This window comes from Oncorhynchus keta, chromosome 28 (genome assembly GCF_023373465.1).
Source record: "Oncorhynchus keta strain PuntledgeMale-10-30-2019 chromosome 28, Oket_V2, whole genome shotgun sequence".
Classification (NCBI taxonomy): Eukaryota; Metazoa; Chordata; class Actinopteri; order Salmoniformes; family Salmonidae; genus Oncorhynchus; species Oncorhynchus keta.
The window spans coordinates 60,599,330-60,622,122 of record NC_068448.1 but is presented as its reverse complement, the minus strand read 5'-3'; the positions used below and the strand labels follow the sequence as shown (position 1 = coordinate 60,622,122).

The 22,793-nt window shown below is 44.7% G+C and overlaps 1 protein-coding gene across 8 annotated transcripts in view; it reads right to left on the bottom strand.

Moving 5' to 3' along the window:
- The window catches only part of LOC118377445 (netrin-G1-like), a 241,735-nt gene that overhangs the window by 140,225 nt on the left and 78,717 nt on the right, over positions 1–22,793 (bottom strand). For all 8 annotated transcript variants that reach the window (XM_052483368.1, XM_052483372.1, XM_052483367.1 and 5 more), the window contains exon 3: positions 7,652–8,295. In XM_052483368.1, coding sequence (XP_052339328.1) covers positions 7,652–8,295 — 644 coding nt within the window. The remainder of the gene's footprint in view (positions 1–7,651; positions 8,296–22,793) is intronic.

Here is a 22,793-nt window from a genome sequence, read left to right as displayed (position 1 = left end):
TGTCTATTTGTAAGTAATCCTGTCAAATACGGCTTTAAAAAAATCTATATTGCTTAGTAGAACTGCATAAGTGTTGCTCTCCACTTTCTGGAGAACCGGGTTTTGAAATCAGTGGAATTAGAGTACGATAGCGAAGGAGATGGAGAAAACACCTGTCTCCAGATTACATCTTCAAACTAAGGGCAACCATGGCATCTGTGACAGGGAGAAGCGTCCAACCATGATGTAAGATTGTCTAGCTAGCTACATTTTCAGATATTACACGTTTCTAATTTTGACAGAAAGTTGTTTTCATTTCAAGTTAAAGTGTACAATTAGATACCAAGCTAACGTTAGCTGGCTGGCTCGCTAGCTAACGTTACATGTATGATCTTATTATTCGTATCTTAGAGACAAATGCAGTGTATGATATACCATTTTGTAGCTCTGTGTCTCTGCTATTATCCAATGTAAAAAATAAAAAATAAAACATTTTGCTACACAAGACCGAATCAAGGCGGTTGGTCACAATTAATTAATGTACCTCTCCTCCCACTACATGGCAGAAAGGTAAGCCTCATTTGAAGCCTGGACTATAGTCAATGTGCATTTGAGTGACATCAACAGACGCTCCTGATGAATGCGAGCCTACATCCGACCATGTGAAATTAACATTCACAGTGGAAACTTAACCATGCCCTCACATAACCATGAGTGCAATTGAACTGTACGATGTACAACCAGTAGGTCATACATTTAATTTCCTGCGATTACAGGAAATGGCTTAATTGGGGGTCATATGGGCAGTTTGTAAGTGATAAAAAGGTTTAATCTTCCCAAATTTTGTTATCAATCTTCCCTGGGACCAACTCTGTCTGGAACTGTGAGGAGTAACATCGTAACCGATGTTGTTACCATGACAAAGACCAAAGCCGGCGGAAGTGCCATTGATGAAGGTGGTGTCTCTCTATGACAGGTTAAGGGTCTTTTAAACGAATAAAAATAGTTCTAAAAGCAGTAGTTACAACAACAAGAAAAGAGCTTCAAGTGTTTTGTCCAAATACTGGTGGAGAACAAGTTGCAGCTCAATGAGTTTAAACAGGTGAATGGCAAGAGAGAGGACATAAAATTAAATCAAAATGTATTTGTCACATGAGCCGAATACAGCAGGTGTACAGTGAAATGTTTACTTAAAAGCCCTTAACCAACAATGCAGTTAAGAGCAGCAGTAAAATATCAATAACGAGGCTATATACAGGGGGTACCGGTACAGAGTCAATGTGCTGGGGCACCGGTTAGGCAAGGTAATGGAGGTAATACATGTAGGTAGAGTTATTAAAGGGACTATGCATAGATAATAACAGAGTAGCAGCAGCGTGAAAGAGGGGATAGAAGCTGTTTAGAAGCCTGTTGGTTTAGACTTGGCCCTCCAGTACCGCTTGTAAATGAATTCATAAAAAATCCTACGATGTGATTTTCTGGATTTTTTTTTCTCATTTTGTCTGTCATAGTTGAAGTGTACCTATGATGAAAATTACAGGCCTCTCTCATCTTTTTAAGTGGGAGAACATGCACAATTGGTGGCATGTGGCCCTTCTTCGGACACTGTGTTAACAAACCTTCAAACGAGCTTCAATGCAATACAACATCTCTTCCGTGGCCTCCAACTGCTTTTAAATGCTAGTAAAACTAAATGCATGCTCTTCAACCGATTGCTGCCCTCACCCGCCCGCCCGATTAGCATCACTACTCTGGACGGTTCTGCCTTAGGATATGTGGACAACTACAAATACTTTGGTGTCTGGTTAGACTGTAAACTCTCCTTCCAGACTCATATTAAGCATCTCCAATCCTAAATTAAATATAGAATTGGCTTCCTATTTCGCAACAAAGCCTGCTTCGCTCATGCTGCAAACATACCCTTGTAAAACTGACTATCCTACCAATCCTTGACCTCGGCGATGTCATTTTCAAAATATCCTCGAACACTCTACTCAGCAAACTGGATGTAGTCTATCACAGTGCCATCCGTTTTGTCACCAAAGCCCCATAAACTACCCTCCACTGCGACCTGTATGCTCTTGTTGGCTGGCCCTCACTACATATTCGGCGCAAAACCCACTGGCTCCAGATCATCTATAAGTCTTTGCTAGGTAAAGCACCACTTTATCTCAGCTCACTGGTCATCATAGCAACATAGCACACGCTCCAGCAGGTATATTTCACTGGTCATCATAGCAACATAGCACACGCTCCAGCAGGTATATCTCACTGGTCATCATAGCAACATAGGACACGCTCCAGCAGGTATATTTCACTGGTCATCATAGCAACATAGCACACGCTCCAGCAGGTATATTTCACTGGTCATCATAGCAACATAGCACACGCTCCAGCAGGTATATTTCATCATATTTCAGGTATATGTCATCCCCAAAGACAACACTTCCTTTGGCCGCCTTTAGTTCCAGTTCTTTGCTGCCAATAACTGGAACGAATTGCAAATATCACTGAAGCTAGAGTCTTAAATCTCCCTCTCTAACTTTGAGCATCAGCTGTCAGAGCAGCTTATCAATCATTGTACCTGTACACAGCCAATCTGCAAATAGCACACCCAACTACCTCACACCAATATTGTTATTTATTCTCTTGCTATTTTGCACCCCAGTATCTCTACTTGCACACCATCATCTGCACACCTATCACTCCAGTGTTAATGCTAAATTGTAATTATTTCGCCTCTATGGCCTATTTATTGCCTTACCTCCCTACTCTTCTACATTTGCACACACTGTACATATATTTTTATATTATGTTATTGACTGTAAGTTTGTTTATGTGTTACTCTGTGTTGTTGTTTTTGTCGCACTGCTTTGCTTTCTCTTGGCCAGATCGCAGTTGTAAATGAGAACTTGTTCTCAACTGACCTACCTGGTTAAATAAAGGTGAAATAAAATATATAATTTAAAAAAATCTTGGACAAACTGAAGATTGAGGTGGAGCGCACCCACAAATGGAAAACCCACCACCGGCCCAAGTTACAGGCCTAGGCCAGTACTGGTCAAGTTCCTGTCTCAACATCACCCGTCTCAAAGTCAACAGTGAAGAGGCGACTCCGGGATGCTTTAAGAAATTATAAACTTAGATTAGCTAACACAACGTGCCATTGGAACACAAAAGTGATGGTTGCTGATAATGGGCCTCTGTACGCCTACGTAGATATTCCATTAAAAAAATAATCAGATGTCTCCAACTACAACTTCCTGACTGATGTCTTGAGATGTTGCTTCAATATATCCACATTTTCTTTCCTTAAGATGCCATCTATTTTGTGAAGTGCACCAGCCCCTCCTGCAGCAAAGCACCCCCCACTACATGATGCTGCCACCCCCGTGCTTCAGGGTTGGGATGGTGTTCTTCAGTTTACAAGCCTCCCCCTTTTTCCTCCAAACATAATGATGGTCATTATGGCCAAACAGTTCTATTTTTGTTTCATCAGACAAGAGGACATTTCTCCAAAAAGTATGATCTTTGTCCCCATGTGCAGTTGCAAACCTTAGTCTGGCTTTTTTTATGGCGGTTTGGAGCAGTGAATTCTTCCTTGCGGTGCGAACTTTCAGGTATGTCGATATAGGACTCGTTTTACTGTGGATACAGATACTTTTGTACATGTTTCCTCCAGCATGTTCACAAGGTCCGTTGCTGTTATTCTGGGATGGATTTGCACTTTTCGCACCAAAGTACGTTCATCTCTATGAGACAGACCGCGTCTCCTTCCTGAGCGGTATGACGGCTGCGTGGTCCCATGGTGTTTAGACTTGCGTACTATTGTTTGTACAGATGAATGTGGTACCTTCAGGCGGTTGGAAATTGCTTGTAGATTTGTGGAGGTCTACACTTTTTTTCCTGAGGTCTTGGCTGATTTCTTTTGATTTTCCAAGCAAAGAGGCACTGAGTTTGAAGGTAGGCCTTGAAATACATCCACAGGTACACCTCCAATTGACTCAAATGATGTTAATTAGTCTATCAGAAGCTTCTAAAGCCATGACATCGTTTTCTGGAATTTTCCAAGCTGTTTAAAGGCACAGTCAACTTAGTGGATGTAAACTTCTGACCCACTGGAATTGTGATACAGTTAATTATAAGTGAAATAATCTGTCTAAACAATTGCTGGGAAAATGTCCTAACCGACTTGCCAAAACTATAGTTTGTTAACAAGAAATTTGTGGAGAGGAAAAACTAGTTTTAATGACTCCAACCTAAGTGTATGTAAACTTCCGACTTCAACTGTATATAAATAAGGTATTTCTGTTTTTTATTTTTAATAAAAGTGCAACATTTTTGAAAAACCTGTTTTCGTCATTAGGGTGTATTGTGTCTAGATTGCTGAGGATTTATACAAATGTAATCCATTTTAGAACAAGGCTGTAACGTAAAACAAACTGTGGAAAAAGTCAAGGGGTCTGAATACTTTCCGAAGGCACAATTCATTTGATGATACAGCAGTAACAATACAAGGATATAACATCTATAGAAGAGACAGACAGGTGTGCCTGTAATGCCTAGAGATATTACTGTATGTGTTTTGTAAAGTCATTCCGCTATGTCACTTCTTGTTTTATTAGAAACATTAATGTGCTGGAAATTCAAAATTGTTTAGATAGTCATATGGAATCATGTAGTAACCAAAGGAGTGTTTAACAAATCAAAATAGATTTTAGATTTTAGATTCTTCAAAGTAGCAACCTTTTGCCTTGATGACAGCTTTGCACACTCTTGGCATTCTCAAATATAAAATATATTTTGATTTGTTTGACACTTACCACATGATGCCATATGTGTTATTTCATAGTTTTGATGTCTTCACTATTATTCTACAATGTAGAAAATAGTAAAAATAAAGAACAACTTAAGTAGGTGTGTGCAAACTTTTGACTGGTACTGTATGTGTGACTGCTAGATGGACACACACACTACTTGTCAATGTTTTTAAATGTATGTAAATTGCCTTTTGTCTGTAATGTATTTTTCGTTATGTGTCGGACCCCAGTAAGACTAGCCGTCGCCGTTTGTGTCGGCTAAATCAAATCAAATCGGCCTGTCTGCCTGCCTGTCTGTCTGTTGGCCTGTCTGCCTGTCTGTTGGCCTGTCTGTGGGCGAGAGAGATGTGGTGGGGAAGGCAGGGAAAGAAGGAGGGAGACAGAATAGAGGGGAAGGAGAGGGAAAAAAGTGGAGAGTGAGGGGGGAGGGAGAGGGTGAAGGAGGGATGGGGAGAGAGGGGAGGGAGAGAGAGGAGGGAGAGGAAGGGGAGGGACGGAAAGAAGGAGTGAGGGAGAGGGGGAGGGAAAGGGAAAGAGGAGAGGGAGAGGGTGAATGATGGGAGGGGGAGAGGGAGGAGGGAGGGGAGAGAGAGTCGACTGACCGATAGGTGGGAGAGAGAAGTGGGAGGCAGGGAAACAAGGAGGGAGAGAGAATGGAGAGGGAGGGGGAGAGAGAGAAGGGGGGAGTAAGGGAAGGGGAGACAGAGAGGGAGGGAGACGGTGAAGAAGGGATGGGGGAGAGAGAGGAGGGAGAGAGAGATAAGAGAAAGTGGAGGGAGGGAAAGAAGGAGAGAGAGAGAATTGAGGGAGGAGGAGGGAGAGAGAATGGGACGAGGGTGAGAGGGTGGAGGGGGCGAAAGAAGGGGAGGGAGAAAGGAGAGAATTAGGGGGGATAAAGAGGAGGTAGAGAGAGAAAAAGACAGACAGCCAGTCAATTGGTTGACGTGTTTCTTTTCCCATTGACTACTATGTATTGACATAAAAGTCAACCCTGTGACACTCATCTTTTCCCATTGACTACTATGTATTGACATAAAAGTCAACCCTGTGACACTCATCTTTTTCCATTGACTGCAATGTATTGAGAAAAACATCAACCCTGTGACACTCATCTTTTTCCATTGACTGCAATGTATTGAGAAAAACATCAACCCTGTGACACTCATCTTTTCCTATTTACTTCAATATATTGAGAAAAAACCTTCTAGCTACACGTCTTCTATTTCTGCTCCTGACCAAGGCAGTTAACCCACTGTTCCTAAGCCGTCATTGTAAATAAGAATTAGTTCTTAACTGACTTGCCAGGTTAAAAAAAGTAAGTCATGCAACATCTCAAGCTAGAGAAAATGTGCTATTTCATTATTGGATCTGCAAATTATGATATCTGGCGCCCTTTCCTATCTTTTTAGGAGACATGGACCGAGCTAATTTCACAGCGCCATAAAATAACCTAAATTAGAATTTGTGTCACTATTTTTACTCTTCTTTCATTTCTGTTTGATTGTATCTTTGTTTTTCGTTATTTGATTATATTGCTCCAGTTCTATGTCATGCCTCTCTACGTCTGGTATTGGGGTGGGGCTCTGTTGGAGCATGGGGGGTTGTGGTGGGTTTGATGTGTTAAGGGATCAGTGTGGGTTCTGCCCTCTACTTGTTTGTCTGTATTGTCTCTCATAAAAAATAACAAATCAAAAAAACTTTCTAAAAAATAAACACCTCCCTCTGCAACTGGATCCTGGACTTCCTGACAGGCCTCCCCTGGGTGGTGAGGGTAGGCAACAACACATCCGCCACGCTGACCCTCAACACGGGGCCCCTCTGGGTTGCGTGCTTAGTCACCTCCTGTACTCCCTGTTCCACTAAGACTGTATACCCGCGCTCGACTCCAACACCATCATTACATTTGACGGTGATAGGCCTGATCACCGACAACGATGAGACAGCCTACAAGGAGGTGGTCAGAGACCTGTTAGTGTGGTGCCAGGACAACAACCTCTCCCTCAATGTCAGCAAGACGAATCGACGGTTCTGTAGTGGAGCAGGTTGAGAGGAATTATCATGGTCCACACACACCAACACATGAAGAGAACATGACAATGCCTCTTCCCCCTCAGGAGGCTGATGAATGGGCCCTCAGATCCTCAAAACGTTCTACAGCTGCACCATTGAGAGCGTCTTGACTGGCTGCATCACCGCTTGGTATGGCAACTGCTTGGCATTCAACTGCAAGGCGCTACAGAGAGTTGTGTGCACGGCCCAGTACATCACTGCGGCCGAGCGACATTCCATCCAGGACCTCGATACCAGGCGGTGTCAGAGGAAGGCCCAAAATATATTCAAAGACTCCAGCCACCCAAGTCATAGACTGTTCTCTCTGCTATCGTACGGCAAGTGGTAGCTATGCATCAAGTCTGGAACCAACAGAACCCTAAACAGCTTCTACCACCAAGCCATAAGACTACTGAATAGTTAGTTAAATAGTTCAACAATAGCTACCCGGTCGATCTGCATCGACCCTTTTTACACTAACTCGTTTGACTCATCGCATACGCTGCTGTTACTGTCTATTATATATCCTGTTACCTAGTCACTTTACCCCTACCTATATGTACAGTACATATCTACCTCAATTACCTTCATTTGTATCTAAATGAATCCTGCTGTATCCCATCCTTCTGTCCAGAACCACACATTACATTAAGTGCAGGAAATATAGCTTGGCAATAGTGACTTGATACTAATATGCACTGTAGCCACATACCAAACACATAACATAATAAATAGCATGTGAACCCAGTCAGCCTCTGCTGCGACGGAAAACAAAGTAGTAAAAATGTATTGTGAGAGCTTACCTTCCCTGGACCTTGATGTCAGAGATGGCGTAGAAGTATCTGGACAGGTTGTTCTCGTCTACCATGGTGGCCCCTGTGGCTGGTCGGAGGAGCCGGACCCTCAGGTCTGTAATGGTGAAGAAGTCTCTCAGGTTCTTGGTGGTGTCTAACTGACCGTAGAGGGACGCCATGTTGTGGAGCCGTGGTCCGGCGAACAGTGCAAAGCGGTCCTTGATCTCGAAGCGCACCGTCTTGTCATACTTCCACACGTAGCCCCTGGAGTATTCCTCGGTGCAGATGATGTCTAGGAGAGTGTGCTGGGTCAGGTCCTGGACAGTCTTGGCATCCATGGTGAAAGCGTCCAGACAGTCTGTGGCGTAGAACTGGTAGGGTTGCCAGGTCTTACCGTAGTCCAGAGACTTCTCCAGAACCATCTGTTCCGGGCGGCCTGACTCGAAGGTGACCACGATGTCGTCGGTCAGCTCGATGGTTTTGCTCCAGGACAGTGTGATGTTGACCAGGAGGGCCTTGGGGTACTTCTTCCAGGAACTGGACTGCCAGAAGGTTGTGGGATTGCGGCCCTCGAAATCGAACATGAGCTCCGGTGGGTGGGCCAGGTCCTCGTTTTCGGCATCACATTCATTGTTACACATGTACGGGTTCTCCTGAAAGAGAGGGGAAAATAAAGACAGAGAAAGAACTACATTAAGGAATTGAAATGGTAAACAATAACACAGGTACCCAAAGCTTATTTTTACGAGCCTTGAGTTCTGTGTGTAGCCATACAGCACAGAGCCCTAGTACGACCATGACTCTGCATCATTTGAATTGTATTGACGTGATGTTGGGTCCAGGGCTCCAGCTGTGGTACTAAATGAATCTAAATGAGGGGCTAGCCTATTAGAAAACACCCGGAGACACATTCATGTTTTATGGGGCCGTTTCGAAGAAGTCACCCCCCTCCACCACGGACTTACAACACCCCTCTTCTCATAGCCAGACTGCAAGAACCAAAGGGGCTCCTGCGTGGCGCAGCGGTCTAAGGCACTGGATCGCAGTGCTGGAGGTGTCATTATGGACCCTGGGTCAATTCCAGGCTTAACACAACCGGCTGTGATTGGGAGTCCCATAGGGCAGCACACAATTGGCCCAGTGTCGTCTGGGCTGGGGTAGATAAATAAGAATTTGTTCTTAACTGACTTGCCTGGTTAAATATAATATAGGATCTTGCATTTGTATCTCATATCATCTTCCCTGTATCATTTATGGCTAAGCACTATCACCAACAACATTATAAACACCAGTAGATATACAATTCCCGAGGGGTGGAGAGAGAATAACAAGGAATACCTTGTGCCTAATGTCCTCGTGAGTAGCAGGTATAACATGAAGGTCAATCTAACAAGAGAAGAAAAGCCCGCCATCTTTCCACAATCATTTTTGTTGCATGAAGCCTGGCTCAATCTGAATTTAATGGCTGGGAAACTCAAGAGGTGTGCCTTTTGTCAATTCTGTCTTTGAAGGATGAAAAATATACCATCCAACTTCCAGTTCAAAGTCAAGGGTATCAAGCCAGAGAGAGGGAGAGCAAAGGAAGGCAGAGAGCAGAACTTAAAGGACCTCTCTTTCCCTCTCTTGCTCTTTTAAAAAGAGGCAGACAGGCAGGTGAGCAGGCAACACCTCAGATTCATCAAGACCCTTTCCTCTAGAAAACAGCCTCCTCAAAACATTGGTACGGTTTTCCACAAATCGTTACACCGCCATGTTCTTCCTTCCCCGGGGCTACAGCCTGCTGTCTGTCGCTGGACTAAGGGGAGGGGGTACTTCAGGAAGGACCTTTCAACAGAGATGCTCCTCCAATTCACCAGGACAAGATAATCCACCACTTGATTAGGTGGTAGATGTCAGTGTCTGGGTGGTTCTGTGGCCTGGTTCTGTGGCCAGGGCGATATAAGAGGGGAGGTGCTCTCTGTCCGGGTACTGTAGGACAGGAAAAGGAGGCAGGAAGACAAAAGGAGAGAGAGAGAGAAAGAGAGATACAAGAAAAAGGAAAGAGAGAGAGAGAGAGAGAGAGAGAGAGAGAGAGAGAGAGAGAGAGAGAGAGAGAGAGAGAGAGAGAGAGGGGGAGAGAGAGAGAGAGAGAGAAAGAGAGATACAAGAAAAAGGAAAGAGAGAGAGAGAGAGAGAGAGAGAGAGAGAGAGAAAGAGAGATACAAGAAAAAGGAAAGAGAGAGAGAGCGAGAGAGAGAGAGGGAGAGAGAGAGAGAGAGAAAGAGAGAGAGAAAGAGAGATACAAGAAAAAGGAAAGAGAGAGAGAGAGAGAGAGAGAGAGAGAGAGATACAAGAAAAAGGAAAGAGAGAGAGAGAGAGAGAGAGAGATACAAGAAAAAGGAAAGAGAGAGAGAAAGAGAGAGAGAAAGAGAGATACAAGAAAAAGGAAAGAGATAGAGAGCGAGAGAGAGAGAGGGAGAGAGAGAGAGAGAGAGAGAGAGAGAAAGAGAGATACAAGAAAAAGCAAAGAGAGAGAGAGAAATATATATGTTCCTGCTAATAAGCTTTGCCGTTTTTTCTTGTCCTCCAAGGCAAGGTGAGGATAAAACATGTCTGTGCTGGGCATTTAGCCTTCTAACTGGCCCAGAGTCACATTAATATCCTGTCTAGCCAATCCCCCACAGTCCTCTGAGCGCTGGACAAAGGGAACCAGGGAGTGAGCAGTAGGCTGTGAGAGGAGGGCTGGCAGCGGAAATTTCCACTTGGGTTTCAATGGGCTACACAGTCAGGAGGTTAGGGCTGCCATTACCTGCCATCTGCTACCCTGTACTGTGTCTACAGAGGGCTCGTTAGCTGTAGGTTACTGGGACTTTGGGGATTAGAAAAGGACTATAAAGGAATTGTGGGATACCATCCTCTGGATGCCCCTGGGCACATTGGACTGGATTATTCAAAAGAAGTGGAACACTCAGGTTTCCATAGTTAAGGTAGATAAAAAAAACAACGTGGCATTATGTACTCGATCTACGGGCAGCATTTTTCTGAGTTTTTTAATATTTACTAGGTCGAAACCTAAATCTCATGAAAATATGTGTTACTTTGGCGGGACACACACACAAACGGACACACACACACACATACACACAGACCTCCATACGCATTTAGTCTAATCAGACAAAGATGTATCCTTATCAATTTCTTTCACCAGAGTCTGGAAATCTGCAGCGTAGCACCTGGCAACCTTGGCTAGCCGTGTAGCACCTGGCAAATTTGGCTAGCCGTGGAGCACCTGGCAACCTTGGCTAGCCGTGGAGCACCTGGCAACCTTGGCTAGCCGTGGAGCACCTGGCAACCTTGGCTAGCCGTGGAGCACCTGGCAACCTTGGCTAGCCGTGGAGCACCTGGCAACCTTGGCTAGCCGTGCAGCACCTGGCAACCTTGGCTAGCCGTGGAGCACCTGGCAACCTTGGCTAGCCGTGGAGCACCTGGCAACCTTGGCTAGCCGTGGAGCACCTGGCAAACTTGGCTAGCCGTGGAGCACCTGGCAACCTTGGCTAGCCGTGGAGCACCTGGCAACCTTGGCTAGCCGTGGAGCACCTGGCAACCTTGGCTAGCCGTGGAGCACCTGGCAACCTTGGCTAGCCGTGGAGCACCTGGCAACCTTGGCTAGCTGTGGAGCACCTGGCAACCTTGGCTAGCCGTGGAGCACCTGGCAACCTTGGCTAGTCGTGGAGCACCTGGCAACCTTGGCTAGCCGTGGAGATCTCCAAACACACAGGTTAAAACCTTTCATTACTGTCTCCTCCATACTCACAAAATACAGCCTTATGAAAATCAATACCCTCGCTCTCCGGTCGCGCTGTACGGGACCACTCCTTCCTTCAGAGAGGAGATAAAGCCCTGAGCACTGCAGCCCAGTGGAAATCAATGGGGAGACTTCTGTTTTATTTCATGGCACTGACAGCTCTATTAGCCGATAAATGGTTTGGCGAAACATTATAATAATTGACACTGCAGCTAGCGAGCTTCGCTGCTACACAGCTCCACCCTATCCAGACGTAATTACCAAGGATGTTTCTATTAATCCTAATCTGATCAACTAGCAGCAGCAGACGAGGGACAAGACAGCAGCCATAGATTACAGTGATGACTGACTGGAGCTGCTATCTGCTGGATGGAGGTAGTGGAGCGGAGAGGTCACACTAAATTGGTGCTAATGGTATCAGCGACCCCCCAAAACACACTAGGTTAATCTAATCCCTGGTGTCGGTGATGAAGAGAGATAGGAACGTGTAGGTGTGTGTGTTGGGGCGGGGGTGGTACTATCTTCGTGGGGCAGCTCTAATTGTTGCTGTGTCTATTTACAACGTTCTGCCTAATTTCACCTCCTGACTGAGACAAAAACAGCCCCGTAATGAATCACAGTAATTCCAGCCTTTCTTTTCTTTCGTTCTCTTGTTGTTCTCTAGACAAATGTTGTTTGGTTGGGTCATCGTCGGGAAGTGGTTTTCTCATGGTTGGCCAACCAAGGCTTTCCCAAGGAGACACATAACAGATAGAGCAATTTGCCTAACACACACTGGGGAGAGATGGAAGAGGTGGTTTCTACTATTTGAAACGCTTTATTTGTTATGTCTATACCAATCAGGTTAAAACGGTTCGTCTCTATTTCAGCTAGCAACGCAAACATTCACTTGACAAAATAACACATGCTATTGTGTAAAAGCCCAACCAGTATTATTCCACAAACATCCCACCAACATGAGCTTATCTGTATCTCATAATCAAACATATCTATTATGTCAAAAGACAGAGAATAAAACAATATACATCTAAATGACAAAGAATATAATGATTCTATAATGATCAAGAGTATAGGATTAGTACGAGCGAGACTATACACCAATTGGGGCGGCAGGTAGCCTAGTGGTTAGAGCATTGGACTTGTAATCAGAAGGTTGCAAGTTCAAACCCCGAAGCTGACAAAGTACAATTCTGTCTGAACAGGCAGTTCTCTAGGCTGTCATTGAAAATAAGAATTTGTTCTTAACTGACTTGCCTAGGTAAAATAAAATATAAAAGTTCTCCCACTTAAAAATATGAGAGAGGCCTCTAATTTTCATCATAGGTACACTTCAACTATGACTGACAAAAAGAGAAAAAAAAATCCAGAAAATCAATTTTTATTTGCAAATTATGGTGGAAAATAAGTATTTGGTCACCTACAAACAAGCAAGATTTCTGGCTCTCACAGACCTGTAACTTCTTCTTTAAGAGGCCCCTCTGTCCTCCACTCGTTACCTGTATTAATGGCATCTGTTTGAACTTGTTATCAGTATAAAAGACACCTGTCCACAACCTCAAACAGTCACACTCCAAACTCCACTATGGCCAAGACCAAACAAAATTGTAGACCTGCACCAGGCTGGGAAGACTGAATCTGCAATAAGTAAGCAGCTTGGTTTGAAGAAATCAACCGTGGGAGCAATTATTAGGAAATGAAAGACATACAAGACCACTGATAATCTCCCTCGATCTGGGGCTCCACGCAAGATCTCACCCCGTGGGGTCAAAATGATCACAAGAACGGTGAGCAAAAATCCCAGAACCACACGGGGGGACCTAGTGAATGTCCTGCAGAGAGCTGGAACCAAAGTGACAAAGCCTACCATCAGTAACACACTACGCGGTCAGGGACTCAAATCTTGCAGTGCCAGACGTGTCCCCTTGCTTAAACCAGTACATGTCCCGGCCCATCTGAAGTTTGCTAGAGAGCATTTGGATGATCCAGAAGAAGATTGGGAGAATGTCATATGGTCAGATGAAACCAAAATATAACTTTTTGGTAAAAACTCAACCCGTCGTGTTTGGAGGACAAAGAATGCTGAGTTGCATCCAAAGAACACCATACCTACGGTGAAGCATGGGGGTGGAAACATCATGCTTTGGTGCTGTGTTTCTGAAAAGGGACCAGGACGACTGATCCGTGTAAAGGAAAGAATGAATGGGGCCATGTATCGTGAAATTTTGAGTGAAAACCTCCTTCCATGAGCAAGGGCATTGGTGATGAAACATGGCTGGGTCTTTCAGCATGACAATGATCCCAAACACACCGCCCGGGCAACGAAGGAGTGGCTTTGTAAGAAGCATTTCAAGGTCCTGGAGTGGCCTAGCCAGTCTCCAGATCTCAACCCCATAGAAAATCTTTGGAGGGAGTTGAAAGTCCGTGTTGCCCAGCAACAGCCCCACAACATCACTAGAGGAGATCTGCATGGAGGAATGGGCCAAAATACCAGCAACAGTGTGTGAAAACCTTACGGAAAACGTTTGACCTCTGTCATTGCCAACAAAGGGTATATAACAAAGTATTGAGATAAACTTTTGTTATTGACCAAATACTTATTTTCCACCATAATTTGCAAATAAATTAATAAAAAATAAAAAAAATCTAATTTTGTCTGTCATACTTGAAGTGTACCTATGATGAAAATTACAGGCCTCTTTGAACTTTTTAAGTGGGAGAACTTGCACAATTGGTGGCTGACTAAATACTTTTTTGCCCCACTGTATATAGTTCAATAGAAGAACATACTGTATATGTTCTGAAGAGCGGGACTGAGCAAACCCAACCCCATGCTTTGGGCCGTGCTGCATGGCCGAGGGAGGGTGGCAAAGAGGGAGGCTAGTGTTAAAGTGAATAAGATATGGCTGTGGAGCCCTGACAGCCCAGGCCTCCCCCTTACGTGATCACTGATAAAGGATGTGACTTGGGGAATATAAATTTAGTGGCCACTGACAGGCAGGCGTGATGTATGGGCCCAACCAATCAAACAAATCCTTTTGTGTGACAGATGTTTCTGACTTGTAACCCAGATCACAGATTGCTCCCTCCCTCCTGTTGCTCTCTCTCTTTATTTTTCACACTAACGGTAACAGGAAACAGTGTAGCCCAAGGATTCCTTAAAAAGTACATATTGCAATGGTGTTGATCACAAAACACTGATAACACAGCTTACATCATTTTTGATGACAGGTTTTATGAGTCACCCAGATTATTTGTCTCACGTGTCTAATTATATTCTATTCAACAATTGTGTTTTGCTTATCCTCTATGATCTTTCCTCTGTGATCTTTGCTGTACAAACACCAGTATTGAACATGCATGCATGCGCACACACACACACACACACACACACACACACACACACACACACACACACACACACACACACACACACACACACACACACACACACACACACACACACACACACACACACACACACACACACACACACACACACACACACACACACACACACACACACACACACACACACACACACACACACACACACACACACACACACACACAGATGGATTATAGTGTTTGCTAGAGTTTATCAGTAAACAATCCAGATGGCCCAGATGAGGAAATCCCTTCCCACCACATGGCACAGTCAGGGTTTCAGGTGGTGTCCTGTAAGACAGCCTTCAGAAGGACAGCTAGTAGAAATCATCTGGCCAAGGTCCCTCTGTCTGAATGAGCGGGGAAAAAATCACAACTTTCCAGTCTTTCTCCTCAGTAGCCAGATTGGGGTTAAACCTATCCCTCCTGCATTAATGAGACCTTGTGTGTGAGGATAGATTTCTGCACTGGCCCATGGGCTCGTTTGAAGCAATGCTCTCTCATTTTCATTCTCTCTCTCTTGTCTCCCTCCCTCCCTCTCTCTCTCTCTCTCTCTCGCTCTCTCTCTCTCGCACACCCTCTCTCTCTCTGTCCCTCCTTCCTGGCCATACTAACATCATAAGTGAAGTCTCTCTCTTGGCGTTTGGCGCTGGTTGACACAGACCCTTGGGTTTAACCTCAACGCTGTGTGAATATCGGAAGCTGTCGCCCAGATTACAGTGAGGTGATAGATCCCTGCTAAATCCTGTCATGGATTACAATTACATTTTCAAACAGCTCAGGGTCAGGCAGGGGTCAACACGACTACATGGCGGTCAATATGAAAGAGAGAGAGAAACAGCAAATATTCTGCCCTACTCATTCACACCAAGAGACATTATCCCATGTAACATCTAACAATGACACCTGGCACCTTGGTTTGGAAATGGTGGAGAGAGAGAGAGAGAGAGAGAGCAGGAGAGAGAGGGAGAGAGAGAGAGAGAGAGAGCAGGAGAGAGCAGGAGAGAGAGAGAGAATGTATTTTATCTTGTGTCCTTTAACCATTTGTACATTGTTAAAACACTGTATATATGTAATATGACATTTGTAATTTCTTTATTGTTTTGAAACTTCTGTATGTGTAATGTTTACTGTTAATTTTTATTGTTTATTTCACTTTATATATTCACTTTATATATTATCTACCTCACTTGCTTTGGCAATGTTAACACGTTTCCCATGCCAATAAAGCCCTTGAATTGAATTGAGAGAGGGAGAGAGAGAGAGAGAGAGAGAGCAGGAGAGAGAGAGAGAGAGAGAGAGAGAGAGAGAGAGAGAGAGAGAGAGAGAGAGAGAGAGAGAGAGAGAGAGACAGAGAGAGAGAGAGAGAGAGAGAGAGAGAGAGAGAGAGAGAGAGAGAGAGAGAGAGAGAGAGAGAGATTTGATGTCTCAAAGCTGAGCTGATAAAATATAATATTTGTTGCTAGCAGTGGAGGGGAAATTCAATACTGATCTAATGCTGCTGTGTGTGTGCGTGCGTGTTGTGTATCCTCGCTGCAGTGCAGGTGAACTCTCCCATTGAGAGGGTTATGAGGCGAGACCATGTGTAAATGTCCACGGTTCCACCTAGCACACTCCACAGCTGACCATTTAGCAGATTCATGAACCTTAAAACAATGTGTGGAAGCCTCTGCAACCTCCCTCAACGCATTCGTAGGATATAAAAACAATTTTATATTCTATTATATTTTATATGTCATTGAGAGCTCTACAGGGTGCACTTGTGATATGGATGGGAGGCATGACAATAGATATAGCTCTTACTTTAAGAGATGGTAGATATTTCTCAGGTGCGAGGTGATACTTTCAACACATTTTAACCACAGTACTTTCAACACATTTTAACCACAGTATCTTATTTCATCTACACTGAGTGGGAAAAACATGAAGAACACCTCCCCCTTTGCCCTCAGAACAGCCTCAATTCGTTGGAGCATGGACTCTACAAGGTGTCGAAAGCGCCCATGTTGACTCCAATCCTCCAATAGTTGTGTCAAGTTGGCTGGTAGTGGATCTCTACTCCGAATATCTTGTTCCATCTCATTCAACAGACGCTCAATTATATTGAGATATGGTGACTGGGCAGGCCACCGCAGGAAGCTGAATTCACTGTCATGTTCGTGGAACCACTCCTGGACAATCCTATCCTTGCGGCATGGGGCATTAACCTGCTGAAGAAATCCATTCGCAGATGAATACACTGCTGCCAAGAAGGGATGCACCTGATTGGCATTCAAACGTTCCTCCACTTTTACCATGAAAACATACTACCCGCACCATCACCACCAGCCCCAGCCTGCAATGCTGACATGTGGCATGATGGATGGATGAACTCATGTTGTTTTCACCAATGTTGTACTGGACTGTCAGTTGACTAACTGAAGCCCGTCTGTTGCTCTGCACAATGAATGTCAGCCTCCTTTTGAGTGGTGGACTAAAAAGCCAGCAGTGTTACAGTTCTTGGCACACTCAAACCGTTGCACCTGGCACCTACTACCATATCCCGTTTAAAGGGACTTAGAGGGACTTTTGTCTTGCCCATTCACCCTCTGAATGGCACACATATACCTGTACAATCCATGTCTCAATTGTCTCAAGGCTTACAAATCCTTCTTTAACCTCTCCTTTCTCCTCCCCTTCATGTACACTGATTGAAGTCGATGTAACATCAATAAGGGATCATAGCATTCACCTGGTCAGTCTATGTCATGGAAAGAGCCGGTGTTCCTAATGTTTTGTGCACTCAGTGTATATCTCCATTCAACATTAAACAGACAGGTGATGTATTATAAATAATACTGAGATGTAGTATGAATTATTGAGATGTGATAATACACAGATACACACCTGTAATGACAAGGGTATCTATCTATCTATCTACCTACCTACCTACCTACCTACCTACCTACCTACCTACCTACCTACCTACCTACCTACCTACCCAGAATGACTTCGTAAATAAAACATTGGTGTCCATATTTCAACTACAACTACCGAATTGCATCGCTGTAAAATAGGGCAACATAAAAGCGGTATGCATTACAAGTCCAGTTAAAGTAGGTATCGTTGTGCCATCCTCGCTGTTGCTTGCTGTTGTCCGTGCCAGGCAGTCCCAGGCATTGTGCGGTAAAAGTAGGCTTTAGTCTGACCTGATCAGGGCCTCAACAGTTCTCAGAGACCCAGAGCCAATGCCTTTCAGCTCAGCAAAGAAGTCTAAGTCACCCTAAGGTATGCTTGGTTAGCAAAAACAGTTGGGGGGGGGAGTCATCCGGTACGGTCCGGTTTGGAGTACTGGCAAAATAAATCGTGAGGGTACGCCGTGCCGGTAAAACATGAGCCTATCACAATAAGTAAGGAATTACAACATTATTTATCATTGTTGCACGTCAGTCGTAGGAAGATGATTGGCCGAGGCCGAGACGTGCACGGACAGCAGTGGACGCACCAATTCCATTTACACGTGTGGGCCTCATGAATGACAATCACTGAACGTCATGCATTCCTTAGACTTTATTACAGATTGTTTTAACAGATGTCACTTTCCATTCATTAAACGGCGGGTGCACAGTATGGATGCTGGAATGATTTTAGACTGAATGAAGGTGCGCAGGTGGCCACACTTACAGGTAGGTGCCTATTGAAGTGATTTTCTTTGACAATCGTATGAAAACACCATGACTGGTTGTTTTAATGCCACGTTAAAAGGTAACACATTTTCAAAGTAAAATGACACATTTACACAGAGATCCTATTAAATTATTCTTTCTGCTCTGAGTACTTTAATAGTAACAGGGAACGCCTGTCTCAACCCCGAGGTCCCAGAAGGATGGTCTCCCTCCTCTCTTTAGGATCAGAAAGATTCTCCACCCGTGGAAAAACACAGTCATCATTATTTATCCAGTTCAATGAAATAAAAGTCACTTGTGTGTTTATGTCTTCGTAAGAGGAAGTTTGCAGACATTAGACATTAAAGCACTTCTACACTGTTCCACAAATCAAAGATAAACAAATCTTAACATTCAGCTAATGAGGTTCACTTTTGAACTGAGAGAAGTATATCGTATATTGAGACCTGGCGAGGCCAGCGTCATCCAGACATCATTATACGACACACCATTATCGGAGATAACTCTGGACCACTATGAGTGAACCATTAAGAAATTCCACCGTCCTCACTACAGTCAATTATGGAACTGACATTCAAACAGCATCCTAATAGCTACAGTAGCAGAATCAAACTGGGCTAACAACATGATAAGTGACTCAATAGCCGGAAGTCTACATTCATTGTGCAACACAGCCTATGTGAAAAAGGCTGGTTTCTGCATCAAGGCTGACACATTGCAGCAAGATCTAGTTCCTAGGCTCTCTTCTCAGATACATCCCTGGTGATTTGACACTGACTTGAGAGACTACACTTACATCCTTCTCTTTTTCTCTCCCTCATTGTCGCGCTCTCTCAATCGCTCTCCTTCTTTCTTTCTCCTTCTCTCTCTCTTTTGGTAAGGTGTAATATAATAACCCTAAATCCTGTATAAGCCTCCCAGACAGACGTGACTCTCTGTCACCTTGACCGAGCTGATAACCCAACCCTGTGACATGCAGGCACACACATACACATGACCGTACAGGTTTCAGTGTTATTACCAATGAAAACCCCGACCTGGGCCATAAGAGACATTTAACATTACATTTAAGTCATTTAGCAGACGCTCTTATCCAGAGCGACTTACAAATTGGTGCATTCACCTTATGAGATCCAGTGGAACAGTCACTTTACAATAGTGCATCTAAATCTTAAAAGGGGGGGGGGGTGAGAAGGATTACTTATCCTATCCTAGGTATTCCTTAAAGAGGTGGGGTTTCAGGTGTCTCCGGAAGGTGGTGATTGACTCCGCTGTCCTGGCGTCGTGAGGGAGTTTGTTCCACCATTGGGGGGCCAGAGCAGCGAACAGTTTTGACTGGGCTGAGCGGGAACTGTACTTCCTCAGTGGTAGGGAGGCGAGCAGGCCAGAGGTGGATGAACGCAGTGCCCTTGTTTGGGTGTAGGGCCTGATCAGAGCCTGGAGGTACTGAGGTGCCGTTCACCTCACAGCTCCGTAGGCAAGCACCATGGTCTTGTAGCGGATGCGAGCTTCAACTGGAAGCCAGTGGAGAGAGCTACTGTTTACTAGTGTCCAGCCATCTTGGTTTTGACGGGTTTTGACGGCAGCCATCTTGGTTTTGACGGCAGCCATCTTGGTTTTGACGGCAGCCATCTTGGTTTCGATTCCGTGTTTAAAACGGGGATCTTCTGTGTATAAAGTGACGTTGAAGAACAAAAGTTCAGTAATGATGGTTTTACGAAAACCGCTCTGAGATTTAACTAAGTATCCTTATTAAGATGCTTTTGGGAAATCGAGGACCCTGGGAAATAAATTTGAAATAAAAAATGTTTTAAGTGTAAATTACACATTTCAGAAGACACCTTGATTGGGTAAAAATCCATGGAAATTGGAAAACTACGTTTTTAAGTGAGAAGTAGGCATTGGTCTGACGCCGATAAAGGAATGCCCACCAACCCATTCCAGCACACAGCTTTGACCTACTACAGTAGCTGTTGTTGGGTCTGACGCCGATAAAGGAATGCCCACCAACCCATTCCAGCACACAGCTTTGACCTACTACAGTAGCTGTTGTTGGTCTGATGCCGATAAAGGAATGCCCACTAACCCATTCCAGCACACAGCTTTGACCTACTACAGTAGCTGTTGTTGGGTCTGACGCCGATAAAGGAATGCCCACCAACCCATTCCAGCACACAGCTTTGACCTACTACAGTAGCTGTTGTTGGGTCTGACGCCGATAAAGGAATGCCCACCAACCCATTCCAGCACACAGCTTTGACCTACTACAGTAGCTGTTGTTGGGTCTGACGCCGATAAAGGAATGCCCACCAACCCATTCCAGCACACAGCTTTGACCTACTACAGTAGCTGTTGTTGGGTCTGACGCCGATAAAGGAATGCCCAGCAACCCATTCCAGCACACAGCTTTGACCTACTACAGTAGCTGTTGTTGGGTCTGACGCCGATAAAGGAATGCCCACCAACCCATTCCAGCACACAGCTTTGACCTACTACAGTAGCTGTTGTTGGTCTGATGCCGATAAAGGAATGCCCACCAACCCATTCCAGCACACAGCTTTGACCTACTACAGTAGCTGTTGTTGGGTCTGACGCCGATAAAGGAATGCCCACCAACCCATTCCAGCACACAGCTTTGACCTACTACAGTAGCTGTTGTTGGGTCTGACGCCGATAAAGGAATGCCCACCAACCCATTCCAGCACACAGCTTTGACCTACTACAGTAGCTGTTGTTGGGTCTGACGCCGATAAAGGAATGCCCACCAACCCATTCCAGCACACAGCTTTGACCTACTACAGTAGCTGTTGTTGGGTCTGACGCCGATAAAGGAATGCCCAGCAACCCATTCCAGCACACAGCTTTGACCTACTACAGTAGCTGTTGTTGGGTCTGACGCCGATAAAGGAATGCCCAGCAACCCATTCCAGCACACAGCTTTGACCTACTACAGTAGCTGTTGTTGGGTCTGACGCCGATAAAGGAATGCCCACCAACCCATTCCAGCACACAGCTTTGACCTACTACAGTAGCTGTTGTTGGGTCTAGTGTACATCAAACCAATGTGTATGCAGGTTGCCTAGAATTCAAAAACCTTCTCAAAAAAACCTAATTCCTACTCTTCAGGGGAATAATGGACTTTACAGTGTCCTGCTATTACAATGTATATACAGAGCATTCAGAAAGTATTCAGACCCCTTGACTTCTTCTACATTTTTGTTACGTTACAGCCCTATTCTAAAATGGATTAAATCTATACACAATACCCCATAATGACATCACAATACCCCATAATGACATCACAATACCCCATAATGACATCACAACACCCCATAATGACATCACAACACCCCATAATGACATCACAACACCCCATAATGACATCATAATAACAAAGCAAAAACAGGTTTTTAGACATTTTGGCAAAAGTATTAAAATTAAAATACTGAAATATGATTTCCATCATAAGTATTCAGACCCTTTACTCAGTATTTTGATGAAGCTACAAGCTTGGCACACCTGTATTTGGGGAGATTCTCCCATTCTTCTCTGCAGATCCTCTCACGCTCTGTCAGGTTGGATGGGGAGTGTCACTTGCACAGCTATTTTCAGGTCTCTCCAGAGATGTTCGATCGGCTTCAAAGTCTGGGCTCTGGCTGGGCTTCTCAAGGACATTCAGAGACTTGTCCCGAAGCCACTCCTGCGTTGTCTTGGCTGTGTGCTTAGGGGTCGTTGTCCTGTTGGAAGGGGAACCTTCGCCCCAGTCTGAGGTCCTGAGCGCTCTGGAGCAGGTTTTCATCAAGGATCTCTCTGTACTTTGCTCTGTTCATCTTTCCCTCGACCCTGACTAGTCTCCCAGTCCTTGCTGCTGAAAAACATCCCCACAGCATGATTCTGCCACCACCATGCCACCATGGTGCCAGGTTTCCTCCAGACATGACGCTTGGCATTCAGGACAACGAGTTCAATCTTGGTTTCATCAGACCAGAGAATCTTGTTACTCATCGTCTGAGAGTCTTTAGGTGCCTTTGGAAAACTCCAAGCGGGCTGTCATGTGCCTTTTACTGAGGAGTGGCTTCTGTCTGGCCACTACTATAAAGGCCTGATTGGTGAAGTGCTGCAGAGATGGTTGTCCTTCTGGAAGGTTCTCCCATCTCCACAGAGGAACTCTGGAGCTCTGTTAAGAGTGACCATCAGGTTCTTGCTCACCTCCCTGACCAAGGCCCTTCTCCCCCGATTGCTCAGTTTGGCCGGGCGGCCAGCTCTAGGAAGAGTCTTGGTGGTTCCAAACTTCTTCCATTTAAGAATGATGGAGGCC